Below are 18,785 nucleotides of genomic sequence, written 5' to 3' on the forward strand. Positions count from 1 at the left end.
GTGAAAGAAGAGCAGTCAGCATACACTTTTTGTTGTTGTTGTTATCATGATCAGCTCTTTAGGGGCAGGAACACATTGGCACTGGATTGAATTGAACTAGGATTTGGGTTTCACCAGTGGTATGGCAAGAAGGACCACAGGGCAATGGAGCTGAGGAGGTAGATAAGAGGATTATTTTAATACAAGGCAAGTAAAGGCATGAAGATGGTGAGCATCCAGGTTATCTCATTCTCCCTGAAGACGTACCATGTAAACAATTGCCAGTGGTGTTTGTGAGTAAAACTCTCCTTGTGTGACATTTTAATGCTATGTATCAGTATGGCTTGGAGAGAGGTTTGGGCATGGGGGTGCTTTGTGAAGGAAACCGACAAAGGGAAGCACTGGGCCACATCACCAGTCAACCAATATCTTCTTGAATCTGAATGGAAAGACTGATAAGACAGAGATATTCATGGCTAATATTTCCAAAGAGCAGACTTTCCATGTTATCAAAGTGTATCAGTAGAAATATTTCTCCAATCAGTAAATTTGCCTATGATGTTTTGCTTAGATACCTTGGGCCATCATGTATATTTTCTGCAAGAGTTAATAAAAATATTTTAATGACAGTAAGAAAAATTCCACACGGAAACACAGCACTGAGATCTCTACCTCAGTTAATTTCTTTGTGCATCTCAGACATTGGACTTAATGCTAATTTTCATTAAGATGACAAATGAAACAATTTATTGTATATATTGGAAAAACAAGAAAATATGAACATGATGCCTTTTCTACCAGGGATACCTCATTCATTTCTTAAAATAGCTCTTTTAAAAATGTACACTCAAAATTTTTTTAAATATATTTTATTGATTTCTTACAGAGAGGAAGGGAGAGAGAGAGCGAGAAACGTCGATGAGAGAGAAACACCGACCAGTTGCCTCCTGCACACCCCCTTCCGGGGATGTGCCCGCAACCAACGTACATGCCCCTGACTGGAATCGAACCCAGGACCCTTCAGTCCGTAGACTGATGCTCTATCCCCTGAGCCAAACCGGTTTCCAATGTTTTAATTAGTATTCTGAGAGCTTACAGAAAGCCAGTAATTCCATTATTTATCTTACCAAAAAGTGAATATTGTTTTGTAGCAATAATTCTTAGATTTTAAAAATAATGTCAAATATTTTTAAATTATTGGATATAAGATTAACAGAGTTTCTGCTTTGTTTTGTTACTTAAATTTGGGTTGCTTATATTGGTATGTGCATGTGTTGAGTAACTCTACTGGTATTTTAACAACAAAGCTGAATAAACATATTTAAAAATTTCTTTGAAACATCCATAACATAGATGTTTAGTACAAAAACTACATAAAACATAGTTGTTGTTTTTTTTTCCATTTTCCAACTTAATTATTCTAAAAATAATGTTTGTCCTCTTTCATAATGACTATAAGGTATGAGAGCAACTTTTCCTTAAAAGCACCATTCCATCTCTGAGAATAAGCTGATTTCTTTTCTGAGGACATATTAAACCTCTCCACCTATAAGAAATTGGCTTCTCTGCCTAAGGCATCAATACCCTACAAATAGGCTATTGGAGATATGAAATCTATAATGTGACCTTTAGGAGTATCATTTCCAGCAGATTGGGATTCATTCCTGAATCTTTCACCTGTGTATGGACTGTATGAATGTGGACAAGTTACTTCAGCTTATGCCTCGGTTTTGCCATCTATATTCCCCTCAAACCCTCGAATAGAATATTAAATACAAGAGAACAGGACTTAATGTGGTTCAACAAATAATCTCTAGGGCTAGTACACAGATGGATTCTGAACAAGTATTGTTGAATGAATAAGTATACCAACTACAAGAATAGCAAATGTATAATAGGGATATTGTGAGGCTAAAGTGACGTGATACATAATGAGTATAGAAGTCCTAGATTAAAGTAACTATTCTTATTGAGCAGAGTTCCAGAGAAGCCTGGGTAAGTTTGCCTTCTATGTCCAACCTCTATTTCCCCTTCAGATTGTGAATGGGATTTAACTAGTGGCACTATGGCATGCTTTAGCACTGGAAATTGTGTAAAACAAAATATTTATTCTATTACTACTCATAACTTCCTAAATCACAAAATTTAGGAGAAGTGGTAACAAACCAAGTGAATTAAAATATTGTAGCCATATAATCTAAAACTCATGCCATCAATAAAAATGTTTTTAGGGCTTAAGAATGCATATCAGAAAACCAGGTAGTATATATGATAGTTCATTAATTTTAATATGTATACTTTAAATTTTTACATTTCCCAACTCTGGATGCATTTTATACTCAATGGCATCTTACTAGTATACTTGATTGGGTTCTCATTTTTACTCCCCCTTTTTTTTTTCCCCTCCCTCCCTCCCTCTCTCCCTTTCTTCTTTTCTCCCTTCCTTCCTCTTTTCTTTCCCCCCCTCCCTCCCTCCCTCCCCCCCTCCCTCCCTCCCCCCCTCCCTCCCTCCCTTCCTTCCTCCCTTCCTTCCTTCCTTCCTTCCTTCCTTCCTTCCTTCTTTCCTTCTCCTTTGCAGTCCATCATATAATAGAACTTCAGAATAATTGATAAAATATGATATAGTCACACGTTAAAGCAGTATTGCTCCATATTTATTTCTTATCACCACCCAACCTTGGCAAGAAGCTCTTAGCCATTTTTTCTAATTTCCTACCCCATTAAATTTTAATACCATAGTTATACTCTTTATCTGTTAATTTATTATACACATATATGTGGTTTATGAATAAAGAATAGGATACTTTTGCCCTGTAAGAACCTATTTTCATCCCATTATTGGCACTGTTACACCCACTGAGAATACAGGTATTAAAGTGATACTCCATATTATACTTAGTTTTAAAAATCTTTCTTACTGAATATTGGGAAACATGAGCTAATTATTAGGTTTAGACTCTTGGCTTTAATTATATGACAGAATGTCTTAGAATTTTTTTATTATCATGAATGTCCAAATGCTGTAAAAATGCATGCAACGTTTGAACATTTGTTATTTACCCCTATAGTCAGATAGTCATCTGTAATGTTTTTTTTAACAAATAAAAGATCTTCAAGTGGATCCAGTGGTATCACTCAACATATGATTCTTATTTCATAAAATTAGACTAATTAATGATTTCAGTATATAAATTTAAAATGTTCACTACATTTTTACATGTTCATGTTTTTAAAGACATGACTTGAACACTACATTGATAAAGATATGTTTAAAGACCATCTAATTTCCATGGAATACTAAGAGATATCTGCTTTACACTCAACATATAGCCCTCAGTGGGAGGATGAAGAAGTGTGATTCTTAAAGCTACTGTGTGGCATTCTTCTACTGAAGTCTAAGCTGTTGAGAGACCCATCTATGGTAACAATGGTGGAATACAGAGCTCAGTCCATTTGTGACCAGGGTATGCACCAGGGGAAGAAATGACCAACAGATCAGGATTTTTCTTTTGTAAATGTAATATCATAGTTGTATTCAACAGCTTTAATGGATGAAGAAAGGCATGATTTATTTACTTGGGGAATATCTTTAAATAACAAAATTGTTTAGTGTAGTCATAAATGTTCACTATTCTTTTTTCTGGGCTTGGCAGTTTAACATTCTTTTCTTTTTAAAAAAATTAGTACTGCAACAAACAGCGATGCATAAAACTTTTAACTCTTGCATGTATTGCGATATTTTATATTTGCCAATTCTGACATGTTATATTGGTCTAGTTGTATTGGGTTGTGTTAGATGGTTATTTTTGAGACTCAAGTGTATCAAAATACAGTTATTGGGGACTGATGAACTATCCTAGCAAACTAAGCAATGTATCAGCAATAACGAACACAGGGAGTACTCAAAAGAGACTCCACAGCAGTACACAGACAACCATATCAAGGCTTTATAGATTGAATTAGTTTTACATAAGCTTCTGTAAATAAACTAAATGAAAGTGAATTCAGAACCAGAAATCATCTCCTCCACTGCTCCTGGTGCTTGCTCTTTCCCTGCCTTTTAGTCGGAGCATCTCCATGATGCTGCGGGCATAGATATCTCTCAAGTTCACGCTGATGTATGAGTCCGTGGCTAGGTTCTTGGTGAGCTTCTTCAGAGCCTCATGCTGTCTGGCAGCTGCTTCCTTGAGCTTCAAGGTAAAATAGCAAGCAGAGAAGCGGTCGTTAATAATAGCAATAGGCAGAGCCAAGACGAGGATTCCCGATAAGATACACATGAAGGCCACGATTTTGCCTGTGGTGGTGTCTGGTCTAATGTCCCCGTAGCCCACCGTAGTCATGGATGTGGTGGCCCACCACCACGCACAAGGGACACTTGTGAAGGTTGTGTCAGGGATGCTTTGCTCAGCAAAATATTCCACCGTGGAGAAGATAGAAATCCCCACAGACAGAAAAAGGAGCAGTAGGCCGACTTCTTCATAACACTGGGTGATTGTCATTCCAAGGGAGCGTAATCCTGTAACAGAACATTTGCTGTTAGTCACGGGCACCCCTCCCCTCCTCCTCCCTCTTCCCACCCTTCTCTCCCTTCCTTGCTATCTCCCCACAAATATGCATTTCATATCTGCTAGGTCTCCAGTACTGGGCAGTGTTCTAGGGTACATGGATGACAAATCATAATCCTTGTCTTCAGGAAGCTCATAGTCTAGTTGGTGGGGCTGGATTGAGAAGGATAAAAAGAAATATAATTAGACCCATTCACTCACGTGTGTACTTGTTAAACACCTACTATTTATACAGAAAAAAGTGAGTTACGGAATAAAAAGGCAGGGAGGGGTGTATGATTGGAATGTGTACGTAAGTCTGTACAGTGAGAGGTCTTTGCAGTGTTGAGTGGGGAGTGCTCACTAGGTTAGACTAGTGCCAGACTTTGACACACTTTTCTCAAGCCAATTTTATGCTGTCTACTTTTCTCACCCTCCCAATAACATTTAACACAATGAGCGCATCATTATCTGAAAGCCAGAGGCAGTAAAGGACATAGCCAGGAGAACGAAGTGAAGCAAGTTGGGCATCAGTGACACAACCGAGGTCAGAACATCAAATGCACATTCAGAGGATAATCTTAGAGGTCAGCCAGGAGGGGCTCCTGAACTCCCATGACAGCCTTTGAGATTCTAGTCCTTCACACGAAAGCTCCAGGAAAAATACTTCCTTTCAGTACATAGAATTTCTGCATTCTTGTAAGGAAGCAGACCTGAATATAGACTATCCCTCCATTGCAAAAAGGTATGGAAGAGTGGAGCCATTAGGAAATGCACTCATTGGTGAATTCCTCATTGCTGTCCTGAGGATTCATTGGGCCCTTGGGAGACAGACCCAAGAGAGGCCATTCCCATCTCTGAAGAGAGTAAGCCTTGGGGAGTAAGATGCGACTGTAATGGGACTGTTATTTGAATAAGGTATCTTCCCCAACACTAGAGAGACACTGCTAAATTTGTATGTACCCACATTTTGAAGCCATATCAACCTGATGTCACGATGATATTGTCTCCAAAGTCCAAAGCAATTCCTCTTAGAATCATTTAAAATTTTTATTCACTCACTAGAGACTACTTGAGATGCATTAAAATACTAGTGATGCTCTCATTCTTTTGAATTTTGTTCTTAAAATGTTAAGATACTCTTGGATTATTTACCAGCTATGTTTTCAGATCAGTGAATATTAATTTTGAGGCTTAACTTAAAAAGAAAACTTTTTAGAATATCTTCAGAATACATTTTAGAAAATTGGCCTTGATGTGTCTGTATTGAGTTGTATTTCTGAAATAAATTGACAGCATATGAGGAAAAGCATATAGTGTTTGGGGTGACTGTTTTCATTTCAAGATGAAATCTAAACCAGTGGTCGACAAACTGCAGCTCATGAGCCACATTCGACTCTTTGGCCAGAGTATGACTCTTCCACAAAATACCATGGCCTTGGTGAGTCTATTTTGAAGAAGTGGTGTTAGAAGAAGTTTAAGTTTAAAAAATCTGACTCTCAAAAGAAATTTCAATCATTGTTACTATTGATATTTGGCTCTGTTGACTAATGAGTTTGCCGACCACTGTCCCAAACAATTTTGTAAAGAAACATAAAGTGGTCTGAACTTCTTCATGTTACATCTATTAACTCAGATTATTATTAAAAAAAATAGGAGATAGATGTTGTAATTATTATTATTTTTTACACACAAGAAGACTGAGGCATAGACAGGAAGCATCTCTAGTACAAGGCTACAGAGCCAGGACTTAAATCTGGGCTCTCTGGCTTACCATTGCTCTAACTTATTGCAAAATACCTTTCAATTTGTACTTATAGTTATTACATAGGGGAATATGTTATCTATGCCTGTATTTTTCTAAATGTTATGCTTAGGTTAAAATTGTCCAGTATTTGTTCAAGTGACCATATCTTTTCAATAAAAGAAGATTCCATTAATACTTTAGAACTGAAAAAAAATCTTTGAAGAGGTGACATTGCAGAAATTACTATTATATTCTTTTTTCCTTTCTTTTGGGAAAAATGTAGTCTTTACTGGGTGTTTTTAAATTGAATCCTGTGAAGAGTTTATAAATACTAGTAGCAAGCATCCTATTATGTGTGTCAGAAAACAAAGGGTAGTACTTCTAAAAGTTGTTGGTAACCCCATTATCAAATCCTTGGTAGTGAGACTAGCTAGGAAAACACACTATCAAAATTATATTAAGATAAGTCCCAATTACTTTAGAGATGTGAAAAGATATCTGAGGTTAATTTCTCTCTATATGGAGAAACAATTATCATAAACTTCGCTTAGGTGATCTGCCAGGCATATATCTAGAGAAATAAGATGATAAAGGACTCTCTAGCCCAATTATTTGTATTCACATGTAATGCATTAGTATGTATGATAATATAGCATTCTACTCCAATTGTTTCTTATTCTATTCCCGTGATGATAATGCCAAGGTTTTTGTTCAAGTCCAAGGACCACCTACATCAAAATTACTTGTGAGCTTGTTAAAATGTATGATCCTGGACCCCAAATACTAGCATTAGACTCTCTAAAGACTGAGCTAAGAATTTGCCTCATAAGAAGATTTTCATGGGCTTCCTCTTTGCATTAAAGTCTAACAGAAGGTAACGTATGTAGTCCAGAGTGTCCAACAGGCGCAGGGCTGGCCTTTGAGAATCACTGCCCTCAGACGGGCAAGATCATTCCTAATGGATTTGTGTGATTTCCCCTGGCATTGGCTATCATTTTTAAGTACAACTGTGTGGAGATGTTTCTAGGGAGAATGTTTGTTCGATTACCTAGGCTTTATCCTACACACAAAAAGCTAAGGAGTTCTTGTTCCCACCTCTCTCATGCATCCCAGTCAAGAAAATTCTCAGACACCAGATGAATTAGTGCCTTCTGCTTTCTCCCCCCAAAAATATTTCCATTGTTTCTTAAAACCTTCCCAGAAGGCCACCAGCGCCTGGTCCTCTCTCTTCCTGTGTAGCCAGCGAAGACTCAACAGGGCAAGGCTTTCTCTCATGCCAAAGAACATGTGTGGACACTGAAGAGAAACTGGCTTATGTCCCTAAATCTCATATGTAACCTAGGCATGTAATTTTATGTGCTGCTTATGCATATTTAATTTGGCACATTCTAGAGGCAGTGTCTTTAGTATTTTATTTATATATATATATACTTATATAGTCTTTTCTGGGCACAGGGTTAAACCAAATTGAGATGAACAAGTGGTCAAATTATATCTCCACTGCCTTGGGGGGAGAGAGTGTGAGAGCAGTTTCCTTTGTACCTGTGATAACAACTTCGAGGTTCTGCTTCCCAATAACTTTTTGGAGGTCATGGTTGGGTGGGCACAGGAGTTGGTACTTTGCGTGTCAATGCAGAGTCGCTTCCCTTGGAATATGGGCCCAAACCCCCCTGGATGCCTAAAAAAAATAACAACGAGCTGAAATACATCAATGAGATCCGAATACCTGTAGAGTGCCTGCCCAGCTTTAGCATGCGCAGAGCCCTGAGCAGCCTCAAGACCTGGACGATGCGCCCCACGTTTTCCAGATCCTGCGTGGTCTCGCTCCCACTCAGGCTCTCCACCAGAAGGGTGATGTAAAAGGGCAGGATGGCCAGCAGGTCTATGATGTTTGGCACCTTCCTGAGGAAGCCGCACCTGTCCCGCACGCACAGGAAGCGCAGGGCGAACTCCCCGGTGAACCAGCTGATGCAGAAGTACTCTAGGATCTCCAGCACCTGCAGGTCCAGCCAGCTCAGCTCCGCCGACATCAGGGCCATGTTGACGATGGACACGGCCACGAAGATGATGGAGATGACCCCGAAGACGCGGGAGGCGGTGGACGACCCGGGCTTCTCCAGGATGTCCCAGAGCTTCTGGCGGATGGTGGGACAAGGTCCCTGTGAGAAGTCTTGCTCGCTCTCGTGTTGACTCTCCTGGTCTTCGGTGTCCTTCTTGAAGTCTAAGGTCTCACTCAGCTCTTTCCTCCTGAAGTATCTTTTAGAGAAGACAACTTCGTGATTAGTCAACTTTTTTTTTTTTAATACACAAGTATAAAAGAGAATTAAACGTGGTCGTGAGGTGATGCTTCTTATTTTAGCGAAAGGCAGAAAATGCCCATTCCTATCTCACCCAGGCTGTCTCCTGCCTACAGTATTCTATCTTTATCATTTAGGCTTATTATTTTTAAAGTGGCAATTTTGTGGTAGAAGTTTATACAAAAGGATTTATGCAGAGCAAAGCTGCCTCAATGCATTCTTACTCATCTTCTTTGCAACAGAAACTGGAGTTTGCCAGCATGGAACTTTGTGTGTGATGGAAAGGGATTTTTGTGAAGAAATGACGGCAACAGAAATATAACAGCAAAGCGGTCATAAAAGCCAAGGAATCAACTTCCCATTTGTGTGTCTAAAACAGAGTCCCAGCCAAGTGTTTAAACGAGGGTCCTAGACTTGATAAACGATAATACTTCACAGTGAGACTGACGTCCCTCTATATGCCTCTTCTGGAGCATAGCTTTTGTGACTCATTTAATCACCAAATATTTATTGCAGGCCTGGCCTCCTTTGCCTTGGACAAATGCTCATTTAAAAAAGAAGGTTCAGCCCTAACCAGTTTAGCTCAGTGGATAGAGCGTTGGCCTGTGGACTGAAAGGTCCCGGGTTCGATTCGAGTCAAGGGCATGTACACTGGTTGCGGGCACATCCCCAGTAGGGGGTGTGCAAGAGGCAGCTGATCCATGATTCTCTCTCATTGATGTTTCTCTGGATCCCTCTCTCTCTTCCTCTCTGTAAAAAATCAATAAAAAGAAGGTTCAACAAGTTCCAACCAAGAGTAGGCTCCGACTCTTTCCAGCCCCCTGCCCCCTACCTTCCAGCTCAGAAGTGGCCAAATGGTCCTAGGCCACGGTTTAGCGAGGCTTGTGCAAACCCTCCCGATCTTCACCTCTGGCGCCCCCCTCCGATGCCCCGGGTCCTCTGGGTACCTGTCCCTGCAGCAGGCGTCGATGCTGAGCTCGTCGATGCCCCAGTACTGGATCTCCTGCAGGAAGGACAGCGCGCACAGCTGCTCCATGACGTGCAGGCGGCCGGTGCGGTAGTAGTGCAGCACGTAGCGGAAGGCTTGCGAGCTCCGGTCGAAGAAGTACTCGTTGTCCACGGGGTTGGCGTCGTCGCAGAAGTCCAGCGGGCTGGGCGCGGCGGCCAGGGCCCCGGGGCGCCGGCACGAGGCCACCAGCTCGGCCAGCTTGCCCAGGCGCGTGTGCGGGAAGCAGGACAGCGCCTGCTGCGAGAGCACGAAGCGGCTGCCGCCCACGTTCACCGTGAGGCTGTCCCCCGCCCCGAGGGGCTCCCCTTCGCCCTCGCTGCAGAACACGCTGGACTCCAGCGAGCCCAGCGACACGCTGTCCGGCGGCGAGTCCGGCGGCGCCGCCCGGCCCCGGGGCAGCAGCTCCATCCCGGCGCCCGCTGCCTGGGGGCGCCACGGAGTTGGGGGGGGGGGGGAGGCTTTGGCACGGCCCCTGGTGGCGGCTGGGGTTTCCCGGGATGCCGAGGGGGTTGCCTCCCACCCTCGCACCCCTCCTCTCAGCCCCTTGGTGCTTGGGAGCTGCCAGTGCGCGGCGGCTGCAAATCCCAGGGCAGAGCGCGCAGGCGAGGAGGGAGGGTCGGTCCTCCCCAGACTTGGGCCCCACCGCCACCCTGACTTTGTAAGGAGATCCCGAGCCCGCGAGGTGCAGGGATGGAGAGCCTGGTTACTGGTGGGGGCAGCGGGTGTAGAGTCCAGGAGGAGGAGGAGACCAGGTGACTCTTGGCGGCAGAATGCAAGACTCACTCCTGCAGGAGGGCAGCCAGGCGGAAAGTTCAGGAAGCAGAGGCAGTGGTACCCGGCGTGATCGCTCCTACTCCCCGCGAGTGCCCCCTTGGGGAATGGGGGGCGGCGGGTGGGTGGGGAGGAGGAGGGCCTTGGGGCCGGGGCTCGGGGACAGGGCGCCACCTCATTTGCGCCCCTTCACTCTCCTCCTAGTCTGACTGTCACTGCCGCTCTATTTCCCTCCCCCGGCTCTCTCCGGGTTTGGCCTCCTGGCTGAGACCTAAGGAGCACGAATGATGGCTTTTCAGTGAAGTCTCTGCGCCCCCGGAGTTAGCCATCTCGGTGGCTGCGGGTCCCCGGAGGAGAGCAGAGCAGGAGTTCTGGGCCCTGCGCACAGCGGAGCCCGCACTTGCGGAGCGGGGACCAGAACGGGGGTGCAGGGGCCCCCGTGTGATGGGAACGAGGCCTGGGTGCAGGGAGGAGCCAGCGGCGCGTCCAGGTGAGCCCGGAGGTGTTGCCCCCGGAGGGAGCGGCGTCCTGGCCGCCAACCTGTTGGACACCGGGCGGGCGGCGTGGGGAGGAGGGCCGGGCACTCACCTGCCCTCCTGGCCCATCCAGGAGGCGCCAGGGGGCGCCGCTGGTCAGGTAGCTGTGCTGGGTTCTTCCCGTCTGCACTTGTGGTCCCACTTGGCAGGTCCTGGAGGAAAACCGTGCTCCCAGCTGAGCGCTTCGGAGGAGCTCCTTGCCTCGTCTCCACCTCCCACCTGCTCCTGCTCCGTCCCCGTGGCTGAGGCAGGAGGCGCCGCCCCCACCCTCGCTCCTCTGGCTCTGAGCCACTCGTGGTCCCCGGCACAAGCTGTGGGGAGGGCAGGGAGGTGAGGTGGGAGGAGGCAGGGAGGCGGTCTGTGACTGAATATTGTATTCATCCTGAAGACACCTCCAGGATTACCGCATTCGATTCCCGTTTCCCTGGATCTGTGTGCTCCCAAATCCAGGGAACAAAAAAGAACAAAAGTGCCTACTTGCCTAAGTCTGCTAAAACCAGGGTTAAGGCAGTTATTATATTATCTGCTTTGTGTGGCATGATTCAAAGTTTTTTGTTTGTTTGTTTTGTTTTTCATTTCCAGCAGGCACTTGGGAACACTGCTTCCCTCCCACCCCTCCACAAAAGTCTTTGCAAGAGAGAATGAACCACATCCAACCCCCTCTTCTTCTCCCCCCACCCCTCCTTGTAAATAGTTTTAGAAAGTCTATATGAAGAAATAAGCAGGCAGCTTGACACACCCTGAGAGCTTCTTCAGAGACCGCCTTGAGATGTGGCTGTTGAGTTCTGCATTGCCAGCTGGCTGTGGGACCTTCCAGGGCCTCAGTGCCTGCCTCACTGAAATGCCAGGTTTTGATAAAACACGCAGTGCTTATTGAGTGCTTCTTTTAAGCCAGGAAATTTTAGGTCATTTATTCATTTAGTACCTTTTAAAAAAAATCATAATAATAGTATGAGGTACCAGTATATCCATTTTACAGATGGGGAAACTGAGACGCAGAAGAGACATTACTGGGTCAGTCATACAGTCCAAATTCAAACTCAGGATGAATTGTCAGAGGCTCCCCCCCATGAACACAATGACTGGGCCATCTCATTTTTGTGTGATTTTTTTAAGGTAAAATCGAAGTGTCGTTGCATTTATTTATATCTTAACTGATCTTTCACAAATTAAAAAAATTTTTTTTTTTTACATTTCCATTATGTACTAGGCACTATGCTAGGTGCTTCAAACAGATCCATGAAGAAAACAGGCAAGAGTTCACCGTTCTGTTGAGCCTTATTCATTACTGAGTGTGGATGACTTTAATCAATGATTAGCAATGACGTCTGCCCGAGCTTCACAGACTGTGGTGAGGAAGGGGGAAACCTTGCAGAGGAGAATGACAGCTTTGGGTGAGAAGGGAGGGCTTGGGCAGGCAGGAAACCACCCCCACCCCTGCCCTGCCCTGCACCCGGGCATTCAGTTGTAATTAGTGGTGGTGTATAAGTCACTTTGACAATAAGCACTCCTTAAGTGAAAGGCTCTGGCTAAGCCTCTGATCACATCACAAGGATCCCAGGAGGTGCCGCCCTCCTCTATCACAGAGCTCAACCCAGAGGCTCACAGGCACTGAGGACCTTTCTCAGTCACTCAGGGAAAAGGGGGAGAAGTGTATGAAAGGATTAAAACCAGTGTCTTTCTGACTCCAGATTTCATCTCAAGCGATAGGGTCCTAACATCTTCACTTGGGCTTTAATTATTGATGAAAACAATTTCCACTAATGAAAACAATTATAACAAGGGAGATAATGACTCTGTAACTGGGAGCATATAAATACCAATGACCTCGTTTAAAATATAGAGTCTCCTGGGTAACAGAAACCCCTGCCTTCTTCCCTGCCCAACTCCCTTACATTGATTGCCTCTCTACTTCCTCATTGATTGGCCGGGGTTGAGTCACAGGCCTAATGAAAAGGATGTGAACAAGGGGGAGAAAAGGGCTATCCTGTTCAAAGGATAGCCCTCCGCGTGTCTGATCTTGACCTGAGATTTACCCTAAAGTATGTCAAGAAGTGAAATGAGAATTGCTGCTAAGTAGCTAGGGGTGATGAGGTCTTGCTTTTGATTTAATTCCTATATAGATTGGGAGGAATGTGATTGTCATGTGGGAGGAAGCACAGTACTGACATGTGAAAACTCCACAATCTAATGGCTTTGGGTATATTTCCCTAGTCACCAGAGGTCATACTCAAGTGATTTCCATTTATAGTCTTGTTACGAAATGCTCTACTGTTATTTGGCTTTAGGTGTCAAGTCTTTGAAATATCAAATTGCATATTAAATCTTCAGGTACAACTACTCTTTGTAATTCTTCCAATTTTTATGAATATGTCTAAATTTATAAGTGAACAACATTTATTAAGTCATGTTTTAAATTGAATTAAAACAAAAAAAATCACAGCGTACTTTTTTTTTTTTTCACAGCCTACTTTAAGTGTGACTCTCTTGTTGATAATTCTGAAACAAAAGTTAAAAGTAATTTGTGCACATTAGAAACTCCTCTTATTAGAAATCTAGAGCAGCCCAGGCTGGTGTGATGTCAGCCATCGTCCCTCGCACCAGGAGGTTGCCAGTTCCATTTCAGGTCCAGATTGTGGACTCCATCCTTGATGCCTCCTAGGGGGCCTGCAGGAGGCAGTCAGTTGATGTTGTGCTCTCACATCTATGTTTCTCCCTCTCCCTCCCTCCTTCTCTAAAAATCAATAGACTCTTCTTTAAAAAAAATTTAGAGCATTTCATTTGTTTTTGAAAAAATGAGAATGTAAATTTTATATCAATATTATAGTTTCCTTTTCTGTGGTTTATTTAAGTATATTATGATGTTTCTGTGAAATTGTCACCTTTTATATGAATATTTAAAATAATTACACATATATGATCATAAATCATTGAAACATTTTTTAGGGAAAATGTACTTTATTAATATACAAAATAAAATTTACATTTTTTTAATTGAATAGGGGAATTATAATGAGTGAATAATTTTGAGTAAAGGGATTTGTATAATTCGACTTGATTAAACTGTTACCTTTTCATTTTTGGTACTCTCTCTGTTCACTCAGACATTTACACTCAAATCCTTTTAACTTTTATCATTCATTAACAATGTGGAGCATAGTTCATGTGAAGTGTGAATGCCTAGTGTTGAGTCTGTGTTTGATTCCCTTGAGAGTGACAACCAGATGAGCTAATTGTAATGATGTGTTGTTGTTTTTTTAACGAACTATAGAAATGATCCCTGAAAGTATAGTCTTTGTTGTTGTTTTTTTAAAATGCCTTTAGGTATAGACATATGGCTTTGTCCCAGTTCCCTTGATTACACTGGGATATGTTTAAAGGTAGAGAGAAATCTGACAAATTCTATCTGTTCATCTTTCATGTGCCTTCTAGGTGCTTGGAATGAATCCTGGCAATTGTGTAACAGCCTACTCGAACGCAGAATTTAGCTTACTGTGGGCTCGTTCTGGATTCCTTCCAAGGGGAGGCAATTATTTTTGGAAGTACCCCAAAACTCATCTTTTAGCCCAGTCTGCTAAAGAGATCACTGGATGAGTTGATGGTGATGATGAGGATAAGAATATGATAATTATAGATGCTGCCTTCACCTAGTCAACCCCTGCTCTGTCTTTTATTAGCTATGTGACATTAACAAGTTTCTTAAGCTCTCTAAGTCTCACATTCTTTATCTTTAAAATAGGGGGAACAACAGTATTTACCTTACGTTGTTGATTTAAAATTAAATGAGATAATCTACGTAAATGATTAGTGCAGTGTCATTGTTCTTGCTGTCACTTTCATCATTACTATTTCAGGGTGTTTTTCTAAACCCACTCCTTACTGAGTAATATGATAGGTACCATGCTAAGACCTTCCTTCATTTATAATTCACATAACTCTATGAGGAAAGTATTATCAGCATTCTGACTTTATAGGTGAGAAACCAGGATCACAGTGTTCAAGTAATGTCTCAAGTGTCATCTGACAGTTGATATAGACTTGATCACACTTGTTTGACTCAGCCTCTGAAGGTCATGAATGTGAAAATAATATGAGAAATCACTATTAGAAGTACTCGTCTCCTTTATAAAAATCCTTTTATCACGAGAAAATGTCTGTTCTATGCTTCAAATAATTAAGAGGTCATGATACTTTTACATGTTACTAAATTAGATCTTTCTTCTAACCACCCTTAAGGAGATAGTTGATTGGATGGGGCATTAAGTGATTCTCACTCAGCCATTATGATTATGCTAACGTCATAGTCAAACTTTTCCTGAGCTACCAAGAAAATGTGTAGAATCAGGCACTTATTGTTTACTTGATTAACTCCTATAATTACACTGAAATTCAACGTTTATAAACAAGATCTAGAAGCAGTGGAGCAAAAGCAGGGCAAATGCTGGGCTCATCATGTTCTGAAAGCTGTTAAGTGAACCCAATATTGAATTTGAAAATTCCAATTAAATCCGTTTTACTCAGCTCTATTGAATTCTCTTCTGTTGATAGAGAGGTTGAGTCGTGCGGAACCACTGAAAGCTGCTTCTCATCAAGTATATGTGATTTATTAATATTAGGAGCAAAACTGTGTTTAGACTCATCCTTATTCTACTCGGTACTTTCTTTCATTATCAAGGAACTGTAAACTTAAATTTCCTCCAGAAGACAGGTCCTCTCTGTGTTCCATACAAGAATTTTTAAGTTGCATTTCCATGATTTTCCTGAAATCAACTCAAAATGGAGAAGCTTTCCAATCAATAAATATTTATAGAAGTGTAATTTTGCAAGCTCTGAGGGTGTGGTTATATTTATGTGCAGATAAAATATTTATCTAATTTACATGATTATATTATATATATGTAAATACACACACAACATATGCACACATGAAAGAATAAAAATATAAAAAGGTTAACAATGAGTTCTGTGTCAATAGATCACATTGTTATCACTCTATGCAAGACAACTAGTGAGTTATTAGAAGTAATATAAGAAAAATAGTAGAGATAAGAGGAAGAATTTTTCTTTACAAAATAGTTCTTAGTTTTATAGTGTAGTTTCTTTAAATTGTATCTTCATAGCATTTAAAATATACCTAATTAAATAAAGTATAAAGTGACTTTTTAAGAAAATATATGCTGAAATCCATGCCAAAGTATTTTTGTTAACTTGATTATAAACCTAAATAGAATAGCTGTCACTATAATCTGAGTTAAAATACATGGAACAATTTAATTTAAGTAAATATTTTATATATTAAATCCCATGCACACAAATGGGAAAAAACCAATTCTGTCTGAGGTCAAAATTACTGCTTTTTATCTTTAACCACATGTTTCATTTATGCTTTTTTCACTGATTCAAAAGCATAGAAAAATGGGTTTTCAGTCAGTACACAATAATTTGGCTGATTTGAAAAAAGAGCCTTGGATCAGTGCATGTACTACAAAGTATATTTCTCTATACAGTATAATTACATCACTGAGAGCTGAACAGAAAAATGTGTAATTTTTCAATATGAAAAACAGCAGTGAGCCATATGGCTTCTCTTTTACAAGATTGCATCTGATTGACAGCTCAGCTATAGACCCAGCCTCCCAGTTCTCTCACAAACAGATTTCCCAGAAATCTAAGCCAAATGAGAATCCAGAGATAAGTCAAAGCACAGAAAATTTATGCTATATACTTTTTTTTTTTTAAATTCTATAAGGTCAAATTTACTCATTTTAGTAACTGGGGATGTTTTATTCTCATGGAAGAGGCAAGGAATGTTCAATTCAGTATCACATGATATTTTAAATGAAAATAAGTCTCAAATAATTTCTGAGAAGAGAACTAAAACAGAATTTTTTTTAAAGGAAATCATTAACTTAGTAAAAGGTTCACTATTTACAATAACTCTAAGCCATGTGTGTTTTACTTTTAACAGCAGAAGCTTATGAAAAATCAAGAACAGATAGTTACCATATAGAAGTTTTGAGAATAAAAAGCAGTTATATGGATGAATATGTATATACACTGAGTGGCGATTATCATGATCTCTGAACGCATAATAATCTGGCTACTCAGTGTATATTTTATATAATAAAAGGCTAATATGCAAATTGTACCCTCAACCAGGAGTTCAACCAGCAGGCAGGCCGGCCAATTGTCCATGTCCCCTCCCCTTGGCCAGGCTGGCTGGACCCCACCCATGCACTAATTCATGCACCAGGCCTCTAATATAATATATATCTAATATTTAATTATTAACTAGATAGTAAAATAGTTCATTTTTGGTGAGCTTCACTTTTATTCTGTTAATAGCATTACCAATAGGCAACTAAGGGCTTTGCTAAATGTTTAGTGAATGATTAAATGTAAGTAAAAGTTCTGGTGAACTTGAACAAAATAAGGCGCTTGAATAAGACCATGACAGGAGAGCACGTGGCCCCTTTCAGCGTGGTGAACACAGGAAGCAGACGTGGGAAATGGTGATCTATTTCCATCTCCTCTCTGAATGAATCTCTGGGCAATGAGTCACAGAGTGAGTGGGTCTCTCTTTAGTGAATTACTAGTGATCACTTTCTTCTAGAATATGTATTGGATAAGGGACACTATTAATATATTTGTTTTCGAGGTTCCAGGTTTTCAAATATGACTTTGATAGCCGATGACTGACCCATGTTTCAAGGCAGACACATCTATTGATATTTATCATATTAATAATTAAAACAAAAATTTTAAATATTTATTATATCAGTAAAAAATTACAGCAACAGCTCAGGACATGTTAACAAAATAACATATTTTTGAAAATCAAATATTTTTCCAGTACTGCTTAATTCAGGAGAATAGTGATATTACAATAGTTTATAGTTTTTCATTTCTCTTTTGTATCTGGCAATATTGAAGACAGCAATATTTTCACATCTGCTTCTTCATTCAAACTGTTGCAGTTTGATATTTTTGTCAAAATTGATGAAGAAAATCTGGTAGCAAGAAGATAGGTAGCTGGAAAAAAGAGAAGCATTTAATTGCTTTTCATACAGTTCTGTATACTCTTGTGCTACCCCAGAACTTGACATGTTAGTTCCAAAGTGGAATATGAAACTGTGTCAATGAGCTCTTCATATTTAGTTCCATTAAAATCCATTGGTCTATCTTGCCCTTGAACTGGATTTTTAAAAATCCATACATGATTTTATGTTATGCATTGTTCATGTGGAAAATGTTGGTTCCTTGGTTATGCAGATCTCCAAAAAGTGACATATCAAATTAAACAATACACACACAAAAAATCTCATTTGTTAATATCACCACCAATTTCATCAGAAAAAATTCAAGTATTGGGAAGTTATCAAACTTACGGTGGTAGTAAACAGCTTTCCAAAATTCTAATTTCAGCATGGAAATTCAAATTTTATCATCAGCAACAAATATTGTCAGCTTTTCTTGACAGTAACCAGATCCATTCATTCTTTTTAAAGAAGCTATTCATAAACCTGGGAGTAACTATAGTTTTTATGTCAATCATGTTTTCAAGCAAAAAATGGTAATTCATGGGGAAAAAGGAGGCTAGTTCAGCTTGTAACAAAATAACCACACAAATGTTTGTTCTGGAGACAATCACATACTAAAGTGTGCTTCAGTACATTTAGTCAAATAAATTTGATGAGATTTAATAAAATTAATATTTTAATGAAATTAATACCTGTGATTATTGTTCATCAAAGATGTTTAAGTGAAACTGGCTTTGTTTCCCCTTGCAAATGTGTGAAGAATACAATGACAACTAGTATAGTTTGGTGCCACTGCTTTGAATTGTGTTAAAAACACAAGCAATTTTACCAACTTCCCTCCATTGCTTTTATACCATTAGAA

At 40.6% G+C, this 18,785-nt stretch overlaps 1 protein-coding gene across 1 annotated transcript; it reads right to left on the minus strand.

Moving 5' to 3' along the window:
- Positions 1-2,611: 2,611 nt before the first annotated feature.
- Positions 2,612-10,149, minus strand: KCNV1 (potassium voltage-gated channel modifier subfamily V member 1). Its single transcript, XM_036436810.2, has 3 exons — positions 9,515-10,149; positions 7,997-8,526; positions 2,612-4,495 (listed from the first exon to the last, which is right to left on the minus strand). The coding sequence occupies exons 1-3, from the start codon at positions 9,982-9,984 to the stop codon at positions 3,984-3,986; spliced, it is 1,512 nt and encodes a 503-aa protein (XP_036292703.1). The 5' UTR covers positions 9,985-10,149; the 3' UTR covers positions 2,612-3,983.
- Positions 10,150-18,785: the final 8,636 nt, after the last annotated feature.

Source organism: Pipistrellus kuhlii, unplaced genomic scaffold (genome assembly GCF_014108245.1).
Source record: "Pipistrellus kuhlii isolate mPipKuh1 unplaced genomic scaffold, mPipKuh1.p scaffold_m20_p_14, whole genome shotgun sequence".
Lineage (NCBI taxonomy): Eukaryota > Metazoa > Chordata > Mammalia > Chiroptera > Vespertilionidae > Pipistrellus > Pipistrellus kuhlii.